A 19,493-nucleotide genomic window follows, 5' to 3' on the forward strand; every position below is an offset into this window, starting at 1 on the left:
CTTACCAAAGACTTTTGGAACACCATTTGGACACAGTTAATTTTTGAGTCAAAATACATGCCGATGGAAGAATATTTTCGTGAATATTATTTAATGACGGAGACTGTTGAGCAATGTCAGCTGTGTCCTGGCGAAGTGAAGCCTGGCTCAAGGACCTTGTGGCCCAGGCCACGTGGACCGAGCCCTCTGCGAGCAGCAGCGAGGCAATTCCCACAACGCGGGCAGAGCCACGCGAGCCGCAGTGTCGTTGGCGGAGCGAGGCGCGGCGGGACCCGGCAGTGCCTGCCTGGCCCCGTGCAGCGCGTGGTGGAGCGAGCCCCGGGAGCGCCTGGCTGAGAGGGGAGGCGCGCGGGCGGCGGCGGTGGCGGTGGAACGGAGCCGTGCCCAGCCGAGATGCGCGCTGGAGCAGGGCACGGGGGAGTCGTCGCTCGGGGGCCCGGCCGAGACGTGGGTACAGCGCCTGGCAGCGGCAGCGAAGCTGCGACCAGAGGAGGCAGCGCACGGAGAACCGAGCAGCGCGACCCCGAGAAGAGCGTGCAGGCACGAGCAGCTCCGGCAATTCCAACACGCAGCGAGACAGAAAACAGCAGCCACTTGGAAAAAGGAAAAAGGTTTTAGGAATAGTAAAATGGTGTAATGTTAAACAAAATTATGGTTTTATAACAAGATGTGACAACCAGCAAGACATATTCGTGCATAGAACTGCTATTAAAAAGAATAACCCTGAAAAATGCATCCCAAGCTTGGGAGATGGAGAGGTGGTGGAATTCAAAATTGTACTAGGTAGAAAAGGGTTACAAGCATCGCAGGTCACTGGGCCTGATGATGTTCCTGTAAAAGGCAGTATATATGCTAAAAATCGTAGTCATATTAGACAATATCTCCATTGTAGGCCCCCCCTACAGTCTCCCTTTCCTAATCCCACCTTTCCCTTTTACCCTATATCCTATTACCCCCAGTGTATTCCCAATCTGTTTTTTCATCCATGGTTTCCCTCACAAAACCATACCTTTGCCAGTTGTTTCCCCAAAAATCCCTTTCCAATGCCGAGTGGGGGATGAAAACGGGGAGGGAAGAAGTTAAACCCTCTCCTGCCTCAGTTTCCCCACAAAGCATGCTCAGAGAGTTCTGTCTCCCTTCTGTCAGCCTTAAGATGTTCCACAGAATCTGTTTGGACATTCAAAGACTCAGGAGGGTGGCTTGTTTTGTTTTGAAACTGTTCTTGTTGTTTTCAATGTTATGTTTTACATCTCTTTTGTTAAAAATAAACGGGTGAAATGTCAGGGTCCCTCCCCCCTGCCATGTAGCCCTGGGAGAGGGGCCCTGGGGGGAGACACGGGGTTTCCCTCACCCCTGGTCAGCCTTGTTCCCCATTGGTTGGTTTGTGTTTCCCTGTGCGGGTAAGGACCCTCGGGTCCTGTGATTGTAACAGTTCCTCGGCAGATCCCGGCCATGCGGCTGGAGAAATAAACATCTCTGAAACATCTACCAAGAATCTGTCTATATATATTTCTTTTCCACGGGACTCCTTGTTTGGTACATCGTGTTACAGAATCCCCACTGTAACAGGGGGGCTCTTTCCTCCTTGGATCTCTCTGGGCTGCGTTTGCAGCCCCTCCTCCTCCTGCGGCATCTCCGGGGCTTTTCCTCCTCCTCCATCTGGCCGCACCTTGGGAATAACAAATGCTGGTTTGGGGGGAGAAATGAGGGGTGAGCGCCTTGGGCTGGGGGTTCCTCCTGCTCAGGTCCACCACCGGGCATCTTGTGTCTGTAAAAACCTCCAAACCACCAAGATTCAGCCCAAAAAACCACACTCAGGAGTCCCCCTTCTCTGGTCTCTCCTCTTTGAGGTTCTGAGGATTTCCCTTCCCTGTGGCCATTGGGGTCCCATGGTTCCTGGGGTTCACCCTCTCCAAGGTCTCGCTGAGGGATGACCCAAGAGGTTTTGGGGGTCCCAGGGGTCCCTTCTCCACTGACTCTCTTCTCTGGGGTTCCAGGGACCCCAGGGGTCCCCCCTCTCCAGGCTCCTGCCTCTTCAGGGTGCCGGGGGTTCCCCAGCTCTAGTATCACCCCTCTCTGCTCTCCCCATGCTGGGGGTCGCATGTTCCACCCCACCGGCTCTCCCAGGGATCCCCAAAACCAATGTCATCCCTCCACCAGTACTGGGTGATTGTCATGTGGATCCCCCAGGATTCCCTCAAGGGACATTTACAGCTCAGCTTTGGGGTCCTGCAAGACACAAATAAATCCTCCCGCCCTCCATCCCCCCAAGAAAAAACAGGGACAGGCAAAGGTATTTAGGGCTTGGTTCTGGAATCTGCGAGCTCCAAAACCCTCTCATTAAGAAAATTCCTCCTGGGGACTCCACAATATATTTGGGGCGAGCTCCCTCTCCTCAGTCACCTGCAAGATGTGGGGGGGAGTGATGTTGCTGAGACCTGTGGAGCTGTGGACACAGCACACAGTTGGAAGGGCATGCTTCTGCTTCTGCTCCTCTTCCTGCTCCTGCTCCTTCTCCTCTCTCCCTCCTCTTCCTCCCACTCCTCCTCTGTCCCCACCTGGGACCCCACTTTCCCACCCCCGGCTGCCCCATGGCTGCCACAGCACCGGCTGCTGGCTGGGGGGAACCCCAGGGATGGGCAGGGGGCTTGGGAAACCCCCAGTACAGATCCATCCCCCCCCCTCCGCCAGAGCTCCAGGGAATTGCTCCAGGGCTCAAGTGATGAGGACACAAAGGGATGCCCATGGAACTGACATTTTTCCATCCCAGTCCCACCTTTTCTTCCCCTCTCCCATTGCTCCCCCAATCTACAGAATCCTCCCAACTCAATTTGGGGTTCCAGCCCCCTCTTTTCCCCCACTCTACTGCCCCTTCCCCATAATCCCCCCAATCCCCCACCCTCCTCTCCTGTGCTTAGGTTTGGAGGTTCCAGGCCCCTCCTGCTCAGTCTGGGGGTCCCATCCCCCCTTTCCCTCAATTTGGGCAGCTCCTGGCAGCTTTTTTCTGGGAGGAATCCCTGAGTTTCGGGATTTTTGGGGTGTAGTTTCAGCGGGGGACAGCTCTGTCTGGCCCTCCCCTCCCTCTTGTGGCCTCTCAGCTGTCCCCGACACCCTGGGGGTGCTGCAATTTCCTTCGTGGGGACAAGGACGTTCATTCCCTTCCAGGAGCCCAATGCTGGCTGGGGGTCCAGCTCAGGGGGTCCTTGAGCAGCTGCCCCAGAACCTCCGCCAGGGTCTCCCAGCGCAGCCGGAGCCGCTCGGCCTGGGGGCCCCAAAGCCCTCAGCAAGCCCCAAATCCCTCCCAGGAACCCTCAACTCCCTCAAACCCAGCATCCCCCCACATCCCCTGCAAGTTCCCCCCATGGCACCGGCCATGGCCATGTCCCCACATGTCCCTGGCCCTGTCCCACCGTCTCTTCACCCATGGCTGTGTTCCCACCATGTTTCCATCCATGTCTTTGTCCCCTATGTCTCCATCCATGCCCGTGTGCCCCCATGTCCCCATGAATGGCCACGCCCTCAGCCATGTTCATGTGTACCCATATCAGTCTCCATGTCTGTGTCCTCCAATGTCCCCCCCCATGGCTGTGGTTCCCCATGTCCCCACCCATGTCTCAGTTCAATGTCTTTATTTTTACCACAGTTTCAGGTGTTTTGAAGGGATGAAAAGAAAACCAAGGCCAAAAGAAAAGGATTTCCGTGTCCATGCCAGCTGAGTATCCAGGTGCTTGGGTGGGAGGGAAGAACCCTTTTTGGAGGGGTTTCTACCCCACTGCCTCAAAAATCTTGGTCTTTGCCCCAGTCCATCACATTTAGCTGCAGAAGACACCCTTGGGCCAGAGAAAATCAGAACCATGGAATTATTTTGGTTGGAAAAGACCTCCAAGACCAACCAGTATTCCTTGATTCCACCAGAAAAAATAATTGAAAACAAGAGATTTTTGGGGCCGAAAGTCAACAAATCTGCTCTCCCCAACGGATTTCTGCTGTCAGTCTGCATCCCGATGGATGTCCCTGCCCCTGGGTTCATCCAGGTGCCCACAGGGGAATCTCAGCTCCGGTGCCTGGAGCAGCTCCTGCCCCTCCTTCCACACTGCCCTGGGTGCCTGCAGAGCTGTTCCTCTCACACGTTCTCCCTCTGTTCTTCCCTGCATCTAATTCTATCTGCACAAGAAGTTTTTCCTTCTTAAATCCATTATCCCTGAGGCGTCACTGGCATCTCTGATGGGCTTTGCTGGACACGGGAAATTTCTGGCAGCTTCTCCCAGAAGCCACCCTAAAGCCCCCTACTTCCAAAACCTGGCCACACAAACCCAGTATACTGGCCACCTGGAACATGGATCACCAGGTCACAGCCCAGTGAGGGTCACTGTGAATCATCCAATGTGGGTCCTCTGATGGGTGATGAAGTTGGAGCAGCAGACTCCACAGTTAGGGCACTTGCAGGGCTTCCCTTACAAGTGGGACCGTTGGTGTGAGGTCAAGGAAGAGCTGCAGGAGAAGCTCTTCCCACACTCAGGACACTCATAGGGCCTCTCCCCGGTGTGGATGCGCCGGTGGATGGTGAGGTGGGAGTTGCGTTTGAAGCCCTTCCTGCAGTCGGGGCAGCGGAAGGGCCTCTCATCTGTGTGAATGCGCTGATGCAGGAGGAGATGGGAGCTGGTCCGAAACTTCTTCCCACACTCGGGACACTCGTAGGGCCGTTCTCCACTGTGGATCTTTTTGTGATGGAACAGGTCAGAGCTGATGCTGAAGCTCTTCCCGCACTCCCCACAGTGGTAGGGCCGTTCCCTGGAGTGCAGGCGCTGGTGGGTGAGGAGGTTGGAGCGGTCACCAAAGCTCTTCCCACATTCCAAGCACTTGTAGGGCCGTTCCCCAGTGTGGATCACCTGGTGGCGAATCAGGCAGGAACTCCGGCTAAAGCTCTTCCCACACTCCATGCACTCATAGGGGCGTTCTCCTGTGTGGATCATCTTGTGGCGGAGGAGATGGAAGCTCCGGCTGAAGCTCTTCCCACATTCCAAGCACTTGTGGGGCTTCTCCCCGCTGTGAGGCTTCTCCACCACCTCCGAGCTCTGGCTGGATCTCCGGCCACCTTCCTGGCACAGGGTGGGTCTTTCCTCCTCACAGCTCCCTGGGCTGGGTTTGCAGCCCCTCCTCCTGCGGGATCTCCGGGGCTTTTCCTCCCCATTGGATTCCTGGGCCGTGGAGCTGCTCAAAACGGCCTCTTCCACGAGGTCCTGCTGTGGGGATTTGTCCTCCCTGGTCTCCATCTGCAGCTCCTTGTCTGGGGGAGGAAGGACAAGGAGAGGATGGGATTTGCCTCCGTGCCACAGGGAAGGAGAAGGAGATCCCCCCAGTCCGTCCCCGGCAGGACGGCGTCGGCAGCGGGGTTGTCCTGCAGCCGGGGGCGATGCTGGGCTGGGAGATGGAGCAGGAGAGAGGGGAAAGGGGCGGTGACTTCCTCCTCACCTGCCTGGGTATCCCGGGGCATCTTCCTCTTCCTCACAGCCTCCTCCTCCACCTGGCCAAGTTTTGGAATGAAAAATCCTGGTTTTAGGGTAAAACAACGTGTGAGCGTGCTGGGTTGGGGTTTCCTCCTGCCTAAGTCCATTTCTAGAAGTCACTAGACATCCTGTGTCCATGAAAACCTCCAAAACACCATGATGCAGAAAAAAACCCCTCCAAAATATTAAGATTCAGCAAAAAAGCCCTCCGAGATTCCCCCCTCTCTGGTCTCTTCATTTTGGAGTTCCTGGAGGTTTTCCCTCTCCTGTGGGTCCCGCTTAGGGTTGCAGGAAGTTTTAGAGATCCTAGGGGTCCCTTCTCCCCTGAGTCTCTGTTTCGGCTTCTGGGGGTCCCAGGGTGCCCCCTTTCAGGCTCCCCCCACTCTAGGATGCCGGGGATTCCCCCAGTCCCCCGTTTCAGGGTCGAAAGGATCCTGCCCTCCCCGTTAACTCTGTGCTTCCCCCTTTCCAGTCTGCCGGGGGTATTCCAAGCCGGTATCGCCCCTCTCCGGTTTCCCACGCCAGGGGTCGCCAGAACCGCTGTCCCCTACCCCGCCTGGCGATCTCCACGTGGCATCGGGGACCCCGCATCCTCCCCTCGGTAGTATGGGATCTGCCGACAGGCGCGACCGGGACCCCCCCGAAAAAACCACCTCCAAGATATTTGGGGCGAGTTCCCTCTCCCCGGTCACCTGCGGGACGCGACGGGGCAGATACTCCAGGGGCCGGGAGGGCCGCGGATACAGGAAATTGGTGGACCCGCCAATTTCCTCCTCTTTCTCTTTCTTCTTCTTTTCCTTCTTTTTCTTCTTTTTCTTCTTCTCCTCTTCCTCGTCCTCTTCCGGCCTCTCTTCTTTATCCGGCTCCTGCTCCTCCTCCTCCTCTATCCTTCCTGTTCCTTCCGCTCCCCCCAGTTCCGCTCCCCCCAGTTCCGCTCCATCCGTCCGGAGGCGGGCCAGGAGCTCTCGCATGAGAGGGGGGACGGGACACGATGTGAACGGGGGGAAGAAGGGAGAAAACGGGGGGGGACCCCCAAGTAGAGCGGTAAAGGAGGTAGGTCAGCCCCAAACCGAGCTGGGGGGGAGCTGGGATCTGGGGGGACGATGGGAAAGGAGCGGGAGAGGGAAGATAAAGGGATGTGGGACAGCGGAAGAGTGGTTCCCAAAAGGGGAACCTTCGTATCTCCATTACTTAATCCTTGGAGGGGTTGCCTGCGGCCCTGGGGGAGGCGGATCCGCGCTGGGGGTGTCTCCAACACACCGGTCCATCCCTAGGGGCTCATGGGGGGCTTCCCCCCACCCAGCAGCCGGTGCTGCGGCGGCCGTGGAGCAGAGGATGTAGGAAAGGGGGCTGGCCCCCTGAGCTTCCAACCTGCTGTGGGGTGCTGGAAGTTGCTGGGGCGGGGGGCCGGGGGAAGAGGGGGCACGCCATGACCTGTTTACCCCAAAACCAGCATGACCCTCCTTCTTCATTTACCACTAGGGGCTTTGCAAACAGGGCATTGTTTGAATTCTTTGACCCCATTCTAGGTAGAGCATCCAGCTACAGAAGGGGGACCCCTGAGACCTTGGAGGATGGGGGCAACCCAGAGATGAGGGAGCATTAAGAGGGGGAACCCCTGGGAACCCATCACTCTGAGACAGAGCTGGAAGAGAAGAGACCCCTGGGACCTTCCAAATCCCGGGCACCCATAAGTGAAGGACCCTGGAGAGGGGAACCTGCTGGACCCTCAGCAGCACAGAGAAGCAGAACCTCCCACAAACCCAGAGTAGGGAGACTAGAGAGAGGGAACTCCTAAGAGGGGTTTTATGGGCTGAATGTCGGTGGTTCAGGTTTTTGGGGGCTGAATCATCAAATTTTGGAGGGTTTTTTTTGTTGAAATGTGATGTTTTGGGGGTTTGGGGGCTGCCTTGAAGTTTTTGGGGACTAAATCTTCGGGGTTTGTTTTTTTTTTTTGGGCTGAATCTTGGTGTTTTAGAGGGGATTTTACACAGGATGCCCAGTGACTTCTAGAGATGGAGTTGGACAGGAGGGCCCCCCCCCCCCCACCTTGTTTATTCCAGCAAAACAGGATTTTTCATTCCCAACCCTTAGCTGGATGGAAGAGGAGGCTGTGAGGAAGAGGAAGATGCTCTAAAACACCCATGCAGGTGAGGAGGAAGTCACCGCCCCTTTCCCCCTCTCTCCTGCTCCATCTCCCAGCCCAGCATCGCCCCTGGCTGCAGGACAGCCCCGCTGCCGACGCCGTCCTGCCGGGGATGGATTTGGGGGGATCTCCTTCCCCTTCCCTCTGGCACAGAATCAAACCCCTTCCTCTCCTTGTCCTTCCTCTCCTTGTTCTCGTTTTCTTCCTCTCCTTGATCCTTTTCCTCCTTTCTTCTCCTTGCTCCTCCCTCTCCTTCCTTCTGTTTCCTTCTTGTTTTCTCCTTCTTCCTTTCCCTCCTTCCTTTCTCTTCTTCCTCCTCTTCCTTCATGTTTCTTCCTTCTCTTTGTTCGTTTTTCTTCTCTTCCTTTCTCCTTTTTTCTTCCTCCCCTTCTTCCTCCTCTTCTTCCTCTCCCACTTCCTCTCCTCACTACTTTCTTTACATGTTCCTTCCTCTTATCTCTCATTCTTCTTTCTCCTTCTTCCTTCTCCTTGCTCATTTTTCTCCTTTTTCTTTTTTTTTTCATTCCTTCTTCTCTTTCTTCCTTCTCTTTGTTCTTTCCTCTCCTTATTCCTTCCTTCCCCAGACAATGAGCTGTGGAGAGAGACCAAAGAGGACAAATTCCCCCAGCAGAACCTCGTGGAAGAGGCTGTTTTGAGTGGCTTCATGGCGCAGGAATTCAACGAGGAGGAAAAGCCCCAGAAATCCCACACGAGGGGGGGCTGCAAACCCAGCCCATGGAGTTCTGAACAGGAAAGACCCCCCCTGTGCCGGGAAGGCGGCTGGAGCTTCAGCCAGAGCTCGGAGCTGGTGGTCCAGCAGCGGCTTCACAACAGAGAGAAGCCCTACAAGTGCTTGGAATGTGGGAAGAGCTTCAGCCAGAGCTACCACCTCATCCGCCACCGGAACATCCACACTGGGGAAGGGCCCTACAGGTGCAGGGAATGTGGGAAGACCTTCAGTGATGTCTCCACCTTCGCTGCCCACCAGCGAGTGCACACAGGGGAACGTCCCTACAAGTGTGGGCAATGTGGGAAGAGTTTCAGTCAGAGCTCCAACCTCCTCACCCACCAGCGCCTGCATACGGGGGAACGGCCCTTCAAGTGCCCTGACTGCAGGAAGAGCTTTGTCCGCAGGTCCGACCTTGTCATCCACTGGCGCATCCACAGCGGGGAGAAGCCTTACGAGTGTCCTGAGTGTGGGAAGAGGTTTCGGAGCAGCTCAGTTCTCATCAGGCATCAGCAGACACACAGAGAGGGGAGGCCATACGAGTGTCCTGAGTGTGGGAAGAGGTTTCGAAACAGCTCACATCTCATCAGGCATCAATGGACGCACACCGGGGAGAGGCCCTATGAGTGTCCTGAATGTAGGAAGAGATTCAACCAGAGCTTTGCCTTGATCAGACACCAACGGACCCACCAGTAAGGGAAGCCCTATGAGTGCCGCGACTGTGGGAAGAGGTTGAGTCAAAACTCCAAGCTCATCACCCACTAGCATCTGCACACTCAGGAATGGCCCTACAGCTGTGGGGTATGCGTGAAGAGCTCCTGCCTGAATTACCATCAGATGATCCACACAGGAGAACGGCCCTACCAGTGTGAGGAATGCAGGAAAAGTTTCAGTGATGGTTCCAACCTCATCACCCACCAGTGCCTGCACACTAAGGAATGGCCCTACAAGTGTCAGGAATGTGGGAAGAGCTTCAGCATCAGCTCCTACCTGATCTGCCACCAGAAGACCCACAGCGGGGAGAAGCCTTACAGGTGTCCTGAGTGTGGGAAGAGGTTTCAGAGCATCTCAGTTCTCATCAGGCATCAGGGGTAGAGGCTCCTCCGCTGTACCAGCTTCAGGAAGAGCTTCAACTGTAGCTCCAAGCTCGTCACCCACCAACACATCCACATTTGGGAGAAAGCCTGTGAGTGTTGGGAGTGTGGGAGAAGCTTCTCCCGCAGTTCTGCCTTGACCTCACACAAATGCACCCACCAATAAGGGAAGCCCTATGAGTACCCCTGCTGGGGGAAGAGCTTTGTCTATTGCTTCAGCTTCTCCACGCGTTGGAGGCCCAACATTGGATGATCCAGTGACCCACATTGTGGAGAGACCTGGTGATCCATGTTCAGAGCAGGGATGTATTCAAGAAGACACTTTTTTTGAGGCCTGTGACCAAATAGGGACAATTTGAGGATTAGGATGTTCCCCAGGTGACCACCAGAGACCCTCAAATGACCCCTACTCTAATATAAATGAGTTCCAAGAAGTGATGGGAATATGTAAAAGAATTCGAGGGGAATGTTTAGCATGTGTGTATGAGTTTGGGAAATGTATTAATATGTATTAGTTATATAGATACAAATGAATATGTTAGATAGCTGAGTGTGTGATAGGGGTAGATATCCCCTGTGCACACCTGGCACCGAAATAAAGTAAAGCTGCTTTCTAATAGTGAAATTACAGAGTTAAAGAGTTTAGTTCCCGATTTTCAGTCACATTTTCTTGTTGCCAAGCTCCCCCTCCACGTGCAATCCCCGGTGCCAAACGTGTTGACACTCCAAAAGCAGCCGGGCTGTGCAGTGGGAGGTCCCTGTGTCCCCACCTTGCACATCAGTGGGAGCTCCAGTCCTTGAGGGGTGTCCTTATTCCAGGGAAGAATCTCCACATCCTTCTCCCCCTAAGAATGGATACATCAGGAGACACCACAGTTAAAATTTGGGATGGGGCTTTTATAGTCTGAAGTCCTGCACTGTCAGTCAGATGTGCTCAGGCAGCTGTGCCAGCTCAGCAGCTTTGGATAAATTATCAGTGGAATCACTTGATTGTTCCTTTATCCTGGTATTTTAACAGATCTACTGTATCTTATCTCACTGCCATTCAACCCCAAAAGCAGTGGGAGCCCCCTTCTTCATTTACTGCTTGGCATGTATGCAAACAGGGCATTGTTCGTGTTGTTTGACCCCATTTGAGCAGAGCATCTGGCTAAGGACCCCCGTGGGATGCCCCTGCCCACTGTCGCACCCCCAGTTTTCCTTATTCTCTCATCCATTTCCCATGGTCCCTGCAATCCCCAGCTCCCCCCACAGCTTGGTTTTGGGGTGTCCCCAACACCCCGGTTCAGTATTGGGAACTCAGCCCCTTCACACTCAGTCTGGAAGCCAAAAGACCCTCTTCTCCACCCTCTCACATCCCCTTCCAATCATACCTCCAATCTCCAGGTTTCCCCAGAACTTGGTTTGGGGATGCCACCCACCTCCTACTATGGGGGTCCGACTTGCCCCTTTCACTGAGCTTTGTGGCTCCCATATCCGTCCCACTCCGTTTATGGCTCCCAGACCACACCCTCCACCCCTTTCCCATCGTCCCCCAGATCCCCAGCCCACCATCCCCTGCTCTTGGTTTGGGGGGTCCTACCACACCTTTTCCCGTCCTGCCCCTACTGCTTCCCTCTTTCGCCCGCCCCACCCCGTTCACCAGAGAGCTCCGCGCCCGCAGCCGGGGGACTCCCAGCACCACCAGTAACGACCAGTACGGACCCAGCTGTCCCATCCCCAGCGCCGGGCAGGTCCCGACACCCTAAAAGCAGCCGCGCTGTGCCCTGCTGGGATCGCCGCGGCCCCGCCCCGCGCGGCACTGGGAGCACCAGTCCGGACCAGTGCGGAGCGCGGGCGGGCGGCATCAGCCGTGCCCGGGCAGGGCCGGGCCCCGCGGGGCTCCCGCCCGCACTCGGCCCCCGCCGGGACAGCGCGGGGGGGCCCGGCCTGGCCGCCCCCACCTCCCCCTCCCCAAATTCCGCTCCGGGGGGCGCTGGGGGCGAGAGCGGAGTCCGGGGGGGCTGGTCCAGGTGGGAAGCGCCGGGCGCTGCGGCTCTGCCTGGCGAGTGCGGAGCCATCAGCGCCGAGCGCTCCGCACGGCTGAGCGCTGCCTCAGGGGTGGGGCTGCAGCAAGGGGGGACACCCTGCTCCAGCTGGGATGTCCCGCAATCGGGGGACCCCCACAAGCGGTTATAACGCCTCCGGCATCGGAGGAACCATGGGGTCACCCCAACCCCACAAAATGAAGGCAGGGGACTTCCACAAGCTATTTATTACCTGAAAATTGGCAGAAAGGAGCAGGATTCTCCCCAAAATGGGTTCACCTCATCCTACATTACCGCAGCCCCCGAGAATGGGGGAGAGTCACCTCAGCCCCCGAAAATTAGCAGTCTATTCCAAAAAGCCATTTATAACGCCCCAACACTAGCAGAAATCAGCAGGGTCCTCCCCAAAATGGGCTACCTTTATCACTCCCTCTGGCGCCCCCCTCCCAAGTGCCAAAGTCACGTCTCCCCCCTCCCACTCCGGATTCTGGGTACCCCAAAAACTCCCTCAGGATGGGGGGTGCCCAGAAATCCCCTCAGGAATGGGGAATATCCCAAAATCCCTTCAGGAATGGCAGGTACCCCAAAACCTCCAGATTTGGGGGGTACCCTGAAATACCCTCAGGGACACGGTCCCCCCCATCCTGAACATCCCGAATCTTTCGCTATCTTATTCCAGATCCCCTCCCCAGCCCTCCCAAACTTCATTCCAGCCCCTAACCTGCATCCCACCACTCCCAATCGCAATCCCACTCCTCCTGGATATCAAGGTCCCTTTTTCCAAGCCCTATTTCCTCCATCCCATCCCATCCCACCCCTCCCAAACCCCATTCCTCTCTTCCAAACTCCATCCCACTCCTCCCAATCCACATCCCACACCATCACAAACCCCATCCCACCCCTCCTAGGGGTTTTGGGGGTGCTGTGGGATTGTGTAATTTTTGGGGTGGAATTGAGCCATTTTGAGGTGGGATCATGCCCTTCTGGGGTGGGATCAAGGTATTTTAGGTTGGGATTGAGTCATTTTGATGTAACAGATTGATCCCTCTTGGATTTGGGGCGCAAAAGCAATGGAGAAAACTCTCCCACATCTCCCCAAATATTCCCCTGAACCCCAAAATCCCAGTAAAATGGTGGAGGTTTAGAGGTCTTCATTCAATTTCTTTATTTTCACCCCAGTCTCAGGTGTTTTTAAGGGATGATCAGGAATCAAAAGAAAATCAAGGCCAAAATAAAAAGATTTACATGTCAGCATGGTGTGAGTATCCATGGGGTTGAGTTGGGTGGGTGGAAGAGCCTTTTTTAGAGGGGTCTCCACCCCACTGTCTTCAAAATTTTGGTCTTTGCCCCAGTCTATCACCATCTGGCTGTGCAAGACAATCATGGGCCACAGAGAATTAGAATAGTGGAATTATTTAGGTTGGAAAAGACCCTAAAGATCATCCAGTGTTGCTTGACACCACAGGAAGAAATGATTGGACAGAGCAGGTGAGACTTGCTGGGGTTTAAAGCCAACAAATCCACTCTTCCCAATGAATTTCTAATGTCAGCCTTTGTCCCAATGGATGCTCCTGTCCCTGTGTTGATCCGCATGCCTGTGGGGAAGAAGGAGGATGCGGAGACCACATGCCAGGTGTCTTCCAGTGTGGATCACCAGAAACATGGGTCACCAGGCCTCAGCCCAACATGGATCCTCCAGTGTTCTTCCTGGAGCTGGGGCCCTTGTAGGGCTTCTCTTACCAGTGGGTCCGTTGGTGTGAGGTCAAGGCAGAACTCTGGGTGAAGCTCTTCTCACACTTCAGGCACCTGTAGGGCCTCTCCCCGGTGTGGACGCGCCAGTGTTTGATTAGGTCAGAGCTACGAATGAAGCTCTTCCCACAATCAATGCAGCGGAAGGGCCTCTCCTCCGTGTGCATCCGCTGATGCATGAGGAGATCAGAGCTGGTCCGAAAGCTCTTCCCACACTCCCCACACTTGTAGGGCCGTTCCCCAGTATGGACACGCTGGTGGATGACAAGGCTGAAGCTGCGGTTGAAGCTCTTCCCACATTCCAAGCAGTTGTAGGGCCGTTCCCCAGTGTGCAGCCAGCGGTGGCTGATGAGGTGGGAGCTCTGGCTAAAGCTCTTCCCACATTCCAAGCAAATGTACGGCCGTTCCCCAGTGTGGAAGCGCTGGTGGTATATGAGGCTGGACTTCTTGCTGAAGCTCTTTCCACATTCCAAGCACTTGTAGGGGCGTTCCCCTGTGTGAAGGCGCTGGTGGACCACCAGGTCGGAGCTCTGGCTGAAGCTCTTCCCACATTCCCCACACATGTAGGGCCGTTCCCCAGTGTGGATCTTCTGGTGGCGGATCAGGTGGGAGCTCCAGCTGAAGCTTTTCCCACATTCCAAGCACTTGTAGGGCTTCTCCCTCTCATGAAGCTGCTCATGGATCACCAGCTCTGAGCTCTGGCTGAAGCTCTGGCCACCTTCCTGGCACAGGGCGGGTCTTTCCTCCTCAGAGATCCCTGGGCTGGGTTTGCAGCCCCTCCTCATGTGGGATCTCCAGGGCTTTTCCTCCTTGTTGACTTCCTGTGCTGTGGAGCTGCTCAAAATGGCCTCTTCCACGAGCTTCTGACGTGGGGATTTGTCCTCTTTGGTCCCCGTGCACAGCTCATTCCCTGGGGGAGGAGGGAAGAAGGAGAGGAAGGAAGAAGAGGAAGGAAAAAGGAGAGGAAGGAAGAAGACAGAAGAGGAATAAAACAGAAGAAGACAGAAGAAGAAGACAATGATGATGACGACGACGACGAAGATGATGACAACAACAATGATGATGAAGAAGAAGCAGAAGAAGGAGCAGAAGAAATGAGTGAGTCAAAGGAACAAGGAGAGGAGGGATTGAGGAGAGAGGAAGGAAGGAAGAGCAGGAAGAGGGAGAGGAAGGAAGTGAGGAAGGCAGAAGGGGAAGGAATGAAAAGGAAGGAGAAGAAGGAACAAAAAGAATGAAGAAGAGGAAGAAGAAGAAAGGAGAGGAAGGAATGAGGAAAAGGGAGGAAGGAGCATGAAGAAAAAGGAGGAAGGAGAGACAGGAAAGAGAAGGAACAAGGAGAAGAAAGGAGAAGGAGAAACATGGAGAAGGGAGAAGAAAGGAGAAGGAGAAACATGGAGAAGGGAGAAGGAAGGAGGAAGAAAAGAGGAGAGAAAGGAGATTTGCCTCTGTGCCATAGGGAAGGGGAAGGAGATCCCCTCAAATCTGTCTCTGGCAGGACAGCATTGGCAGCGGGGTTGTCCTGCAGCCAGGGGCGATGCTGGGCTGGGAGATGGAGCAGGAGAGAAGGGGAAAGGGGCAGTGACTTCCTCCTCACCTGTCTGGGTGTCCCAGGGCATCTTCCTCTTCCTTGCAGCCTCCTCCTCTATCTGGTCAAAGTTTTGGAATGAGAAATCCTGGTTTTGGTGGAAAAAACAAGATGTGAGATGTGCTGGATTGGATATTCCTCCTGTCCAACTCCATCTCTGGAAGTCACTGGGCATCACACTAAGACACAGCCCCCAAAACCCCAAGATTCAGCAAAAATACCCTCTAAAGTAGGAAATTCAGCCCCAAAAACTACAAAGCACCAAGATTTAGCCCAAAAAACAACCAAAATACGAAAACTCACCCCTCAAAAACGTCTAAAGATCAAGATTTTGCCAAAGAAAAATCTTTCAGGAGTTCCCCCTCTCTGGTCTCTCCACTTTCGTGTTTCAGTTTCCCCTTGTCCAGGCTGCTGGGGGTCCTCCGTGTACTGGAGATCCCCACTCTCAAGGACCCCAAGGGTCCTGAGAATCCCAGAGGTCTTCCTGATTTGGGGGTTATGGTGGTCGCTCTTATCTGGGCTGCTGGAGGTCCAGTGGGTCCCCCCATCCGAGGTCCCCCTGCTTAGGGATACAGGGCGTCTTGGGAGTCCTGGGGACGTTTGTTCCCTGACTCTCTGCTTCAAGATGCTGGAGGTTCCAGAGCTCCCCGCACTCTGGGTTTCCCACTTCGGTGCTCCTTGGGGGAGCCCTCTCCAACCTATCCCCTTCCCCTGGCTGCCGGCGGTGCCCCCTCTCTGGGTACTCCGCTTCTGACTCCCGAGCGTACCCCTTCTCCAGGCTTCTCCGTCTCCGTGCTCGACCCCCTCCAGGCTGCTGGGGGTCCCCCAGCTCCGGTATCGCCCCTCTCCGGTCTCCCCTCTCTGGGGCTCCCCCCACACACCTCGGCTCTTCCGAAGGGCCCCCAAAACCGGTGTCCCACCCTCCCGCCAGTACCGGGCGATCGCCACGAGGGCGGGCTGACAATGGAGGCGGCGGGACCTGACCAGGAAGCCCAACCCCCACTGCGGCTCCGGGAACGCGGTACCCCCTCGCCCACCGCCGGGGCTCTGCCGGCAGCCGCCACCGGGACCACCCCAAAAACGCCACCTCCCGGAGACCCTTCAATATCCCCCCAAGGCGCATTTCCGGCTCAGCTTTGGAATCCCGGAAGATCCAAAGATCGGCCTCCCAGAAAAACTCTCCCAGGAACCCCCCATGATATTTGCGGCGAGCTCCCGCTCCCCGGTCACCTGCGGGATGCGGAGGGGAGGACCGATGCTCCCAGAGCGGGGGGGGGCTGCACTTACAATGAGCTGTGGACTTGTGGCTCCTCCTCTTCCTGCCCCTGCTCCTCCTCCTGCTCCTCCTCCTCTCTCTGCCTCGTCTTTTCCTCCTCCGTCTGCTTTTTTTGCTGCTGAATCTTGGCTTCTCCTCTTCGTCCTTCATCCGTCCTCCTCCTGCTTCTCCTTCTTCATCCCTTCTTCGCCTCTTCTTCCTGCTCTTCCAGGCACCCTGGATGTGCGTACAGACTGGGAAAGGAGAGAGTAGAGAGCAGCTGCAGGAAGGGACCCGGGACCTGATCGATGCCCAGTTGGATCTGTCAGCAGTGCCCTGGCAGCCAGGAGGGCCATCCGTGTGCTGGGTGCATCAGGCCCAGCATCGCCAGCCGGGCCAGGGACGGCACTCATGGTCAAAACAGTCTGGTGGGGATATGAATTGAATTAATTACCTATCAAAATCATAGCAGGATAATGGAAAGTAAAATAGATCTTACAAACACCTTCCCCAACCCCCTCCCTCCTTCCCGGGCTCTCCCTCCTTCCAGTGGCACAGGGAGACGGGAATGGGGGTCACGGTCAGTTCATCACATCTTGTTCCTGCTGCTGCTCAGGGAGACAAGTTGGGAGTCCTTCCCCTGCCTCAGCATAGGTCCCCCACAGGGTCACAAGTCCTTGCAGCAAAGCTGCTCCAGGGTGGGCTCCTCTCCCCGGGGATCCACAGGGATCCCAGCACAGGCTTTCCATGGGCTCACATCCTTTTCGGGCATCCGCCTGCTCCAGCGTGGGCTTCTCCAGGGGCTGCAGGGGAATCTCAGCTCTGGCACCTGGAGCAGCTCCTGCCCCTCCTTCTACACTGCCCTGGGTGTCTGCAGTGTTCCTCTTGCATGTTCTCGCTCTGGTGTTCTCTGGAACCAATTCGATCTACCCAAGAACTTTTTCCTTCTTGAATCCATTATCCCTGAGGTGTGTCTTGGGGTGATTTTATAATACTGTATTCCCCTATTGTCTGCTTACTGCCCAGAAATGGGTCCCTCAGCTTTAGGCTGGGCCCGAGGGAAAGGGGGGGGAAGCCGACTGAATTCTTCAGCGTGGTTTGCGTTCAAGGACTCACACGCTCCCCCACATTCTTACTGCTGCAGAGCTGAGGGATCACCTTCCTGGTTTTAGCTAACCTGTTAGCTGAGGCAAGAATTTTTCCCAGGACTGCATACCAGCATACCAAAATCCTCTGGAAATTTTTCTTCTTCTTCTGGAACTGTTCGGCCTAGCTGTGGTCTGAGAACCAGGTCATTGGACCCCATGGACCAGTGGGGAGGCTGCAGGGATGCCGCATCCCAGCCTTGGACCTCGGGAGGGGCTGAGCCAGCTACAAAGGGAACTCTAAGTCCACCAGCTTTCTCTGCATCAAGGAAGTTTAATATTTTAACAGCTATTCGTTTTTCCTGTGCCCTGCTGGCAGTTTGTTTGTTAAATAAATATTTTTTTTCACTTTTCTCCAAGCAATTCCTTTCGTACCGGTGGGGGAGGGAGTGCTGAAAACCTGTCTTCTGTGGAGGAGATGTTCCTTCCAGAGTGTTTCCCCCTAAACTTGTCTCTAACTGAGACAAGGTGTCACTGCCATCTCTGTTTGACCCACCCTTGGCCAGTGGTGTGTCCGTCCTGGCACCAGCTGGTGTTGGCTCTGCTGGACACGGAGAAGCTTCTGGCAGCTTCTGGCAGAAGCCACCCCTGTAGCCCCCCTGCCACCAAAACTTGGCCACACAAACCCAATACAGGCACTAATGAAAGAACTCTGGAAGCCCTTTGCATTCCCTTTGGGAACTATTGGTCAGCCACCCCTCATTCACAGGTCCCACCTGGCCTGCCCCATTTGTCCTGCAGGACAGGAAGAAAAGAGAGAAGAGAAAAGAAGGAGGAAGGAGAGAAGGAGGTAGAGAAAGAGCCAGAAAATGGGATCCTGGGAACAAGAGAGGGATGGGGAGATACTTCAGGATGGTAAGAGAGACAGAGAAGTGGAGAGGGGTATCTGTGGTTACTGCAGGCCCTGCTTTTTGCACGGATGACGAATGGAAACCTGGTAGCACCAAATTCTGCTGGTGGGCTCCTGAAGTGGATGTCAGTGCCTTTCCTTGGGAAGTACAACACCTGGGCCCATTGTTGCTGTGCAGGTGATGGCTGCCCAGAGGAGGGAAAGGCCGGCAACAGCTTTCTGTCCTGGCACCTTTTGTGTGGGAGCAATCCTTGAGCTTGCTTGATCTTGGGAGATGGGTTCAGGAGGAGGTAAGAGCAATCTCAATAACCCACCATCAAAATTTGGAGCCCGGCTCCCTGGTCAACCTCAGAGCTGGGGCATCCCCATGTACAGGAGGCACTCCAGGAATGCCCTCCATTCCCCCGCCTCCTGCTCACCTTGTGCAGGTAGAGGAAGGATGATGAGCCCCAGCATGAATCCCCCCACTCCTGTTGCCATCTAACTGCAGCTCCACCCTGAGCACCCCAGGGAACTGTTGGGAGAGGTACAGAGGATGTCATGGGACCCCCCTTCACATCTCATTCCCTCATTTCCACCTTTCTATGCCTTTTCCACAGTACCTCCAATCCCCAGCTGCACCCTAACTCTGTTTGAGGTCCCAGCCCCCTCCCATTCCCCACACTGTGTGTCTGAGCTCACCTAAGAGCTCCTCACCCACACCTGGATGAGCTCCTCACCCATACCTGGATGTGCTCCCGGCACCACCAGTACCACCAGAATGGCCCCAGCTCCCAGGAAATGGAAAACAAAGACGTGATTGGTGGCAGCCAACATGGCTTTACAAAGGGGAAATCATGCCTGACAAATTTGGTGACCTTCTATGGCAGGGCTACAGCATTGGTGGATGGGGGCAGAGCAACTGATGTTGTCTGTCTAAATTTATGCAGTGTTTGACACTGTCCCTCATGACATCATTGTCTCCAAAGTGGAGAGACATGGATTTGATGAATGGAGCATTTGGTGGACAAAGAACAGTCTGGATGGCTGCATGCAAAGAGTTGTGGTCAACGGCTCATTGTCCACGTGGAGACCAGTGACCAGTGGGGTCCATACTGGGGCCAACACTGTTCAGCATCTTTGTCAGTGACATGGACAGAGGGATTGAGGCACCTGCAGCATGTTTGCTGATGACACCAAGCTGTGTGGTGTACCGCACACTGGAGGGAAGGGATGGGCCATCCAGAGGGACCTTGACAGGCTTGAGGGGTGAGGCCGATGAAACCCTCACGAAGTTCAACAAAGCGAAGTGCAAGGCCTTACACCAGAATCGTGGGAATCCCAGACATACCAGCAGGCTGGGTGGTGAAATGATCAAGAATGACCCTGTGGAGAAAGACTTTGGGGTGATGGTAGATGAAAAACTCAG

At 55.3% G+C, this 19,493-nt stretch overlaps 3 protein-coding genes across 3 annotated transcripts; 1 reads left to right on the top strand and 2 right to left on the bottom strand.

Moving 5' to 3' along the window:
• Nucleotides 1-3,614: 3,614 nt before the first annotated feature.
• LOC121660965 (zinc finger protein 239-like) lies at nt 3,615-6,775 on the bottom strand. Its single transcript, XM_042020584.1, has 4 exons — nt 6,768-6,775; nt 6,200-6,360; nt 5,473-5,550; nt 3,615-5,287 (listed from the first exon to the last, which is right to left on the bottom strand). Exons 1-4 carry the CDS (start codon nt 6,773-6,775, stop codon nt 4,455-4,457), a joined length of 1,080 nt encoding a protein of 359 aa, XP_041876518.1. The 3' UTR covers nt 3,615-4,454.
• Nucleotides 6,426-10,099, top strand: LOC121660958 (zinc finger and SCAN domain-containing protein 2-like). Its single transcript, XM_042020577.1, is given in 3 exon segments — nt 6,426-6,560; nt 7,486-7,657; nt 8,238-10,099. A coding segment is annotated over 1 exon segment (1,158 nt). The 5' UTR covers nt 6,426-6,560; nt 7,486-7,657; nt 8,238-8,317; the 3' UTR covers nt 9,476-10,099.
• A 2,552-nt stretch (nt 10,100-12,651) lies between these two features.
• On the bottom strand, nt 12,652-15,661 carry LOC121660960 (zinc finger protein 239-like). The gene is made up of 3 exons (XM_042020579.1): nt 15,139-15,661; nt 14,845-14,923; nt 12,652-14,160 (listed from the first exon to the last, which is right to left on the bottom strand). Exons 2-3 carry the CDS (start codon nt 14,864-14,866, stop codon nt 13,238-13,240), a joined length of 945 nt encoding a protein of 314 aa, XP_041876513.1. The 5' UTR covers nt 14,867-14,923; nt 15,139-15,661; the 3' UTR covers nt 12,652-13,237.
• Nucleotides 15,662-19,493: the final 3,832 nt, after the last annotated feature.

This window comes from Corvus kubaryi, unplaced genomic scaffold, assembly GCF_017639235.1.
Source record: "Corvus kubaryi isolate FWS band 111438036 unplaced genomic scaffold, C.kubaryi_AGA036_p1.0 37024, whole genome shotgun sequence".
NCBI lineage: Eukaryota > Metazoa > Chordata > Aves > Passeriformes > Corvidae > Corvus > Corvus kubaryi.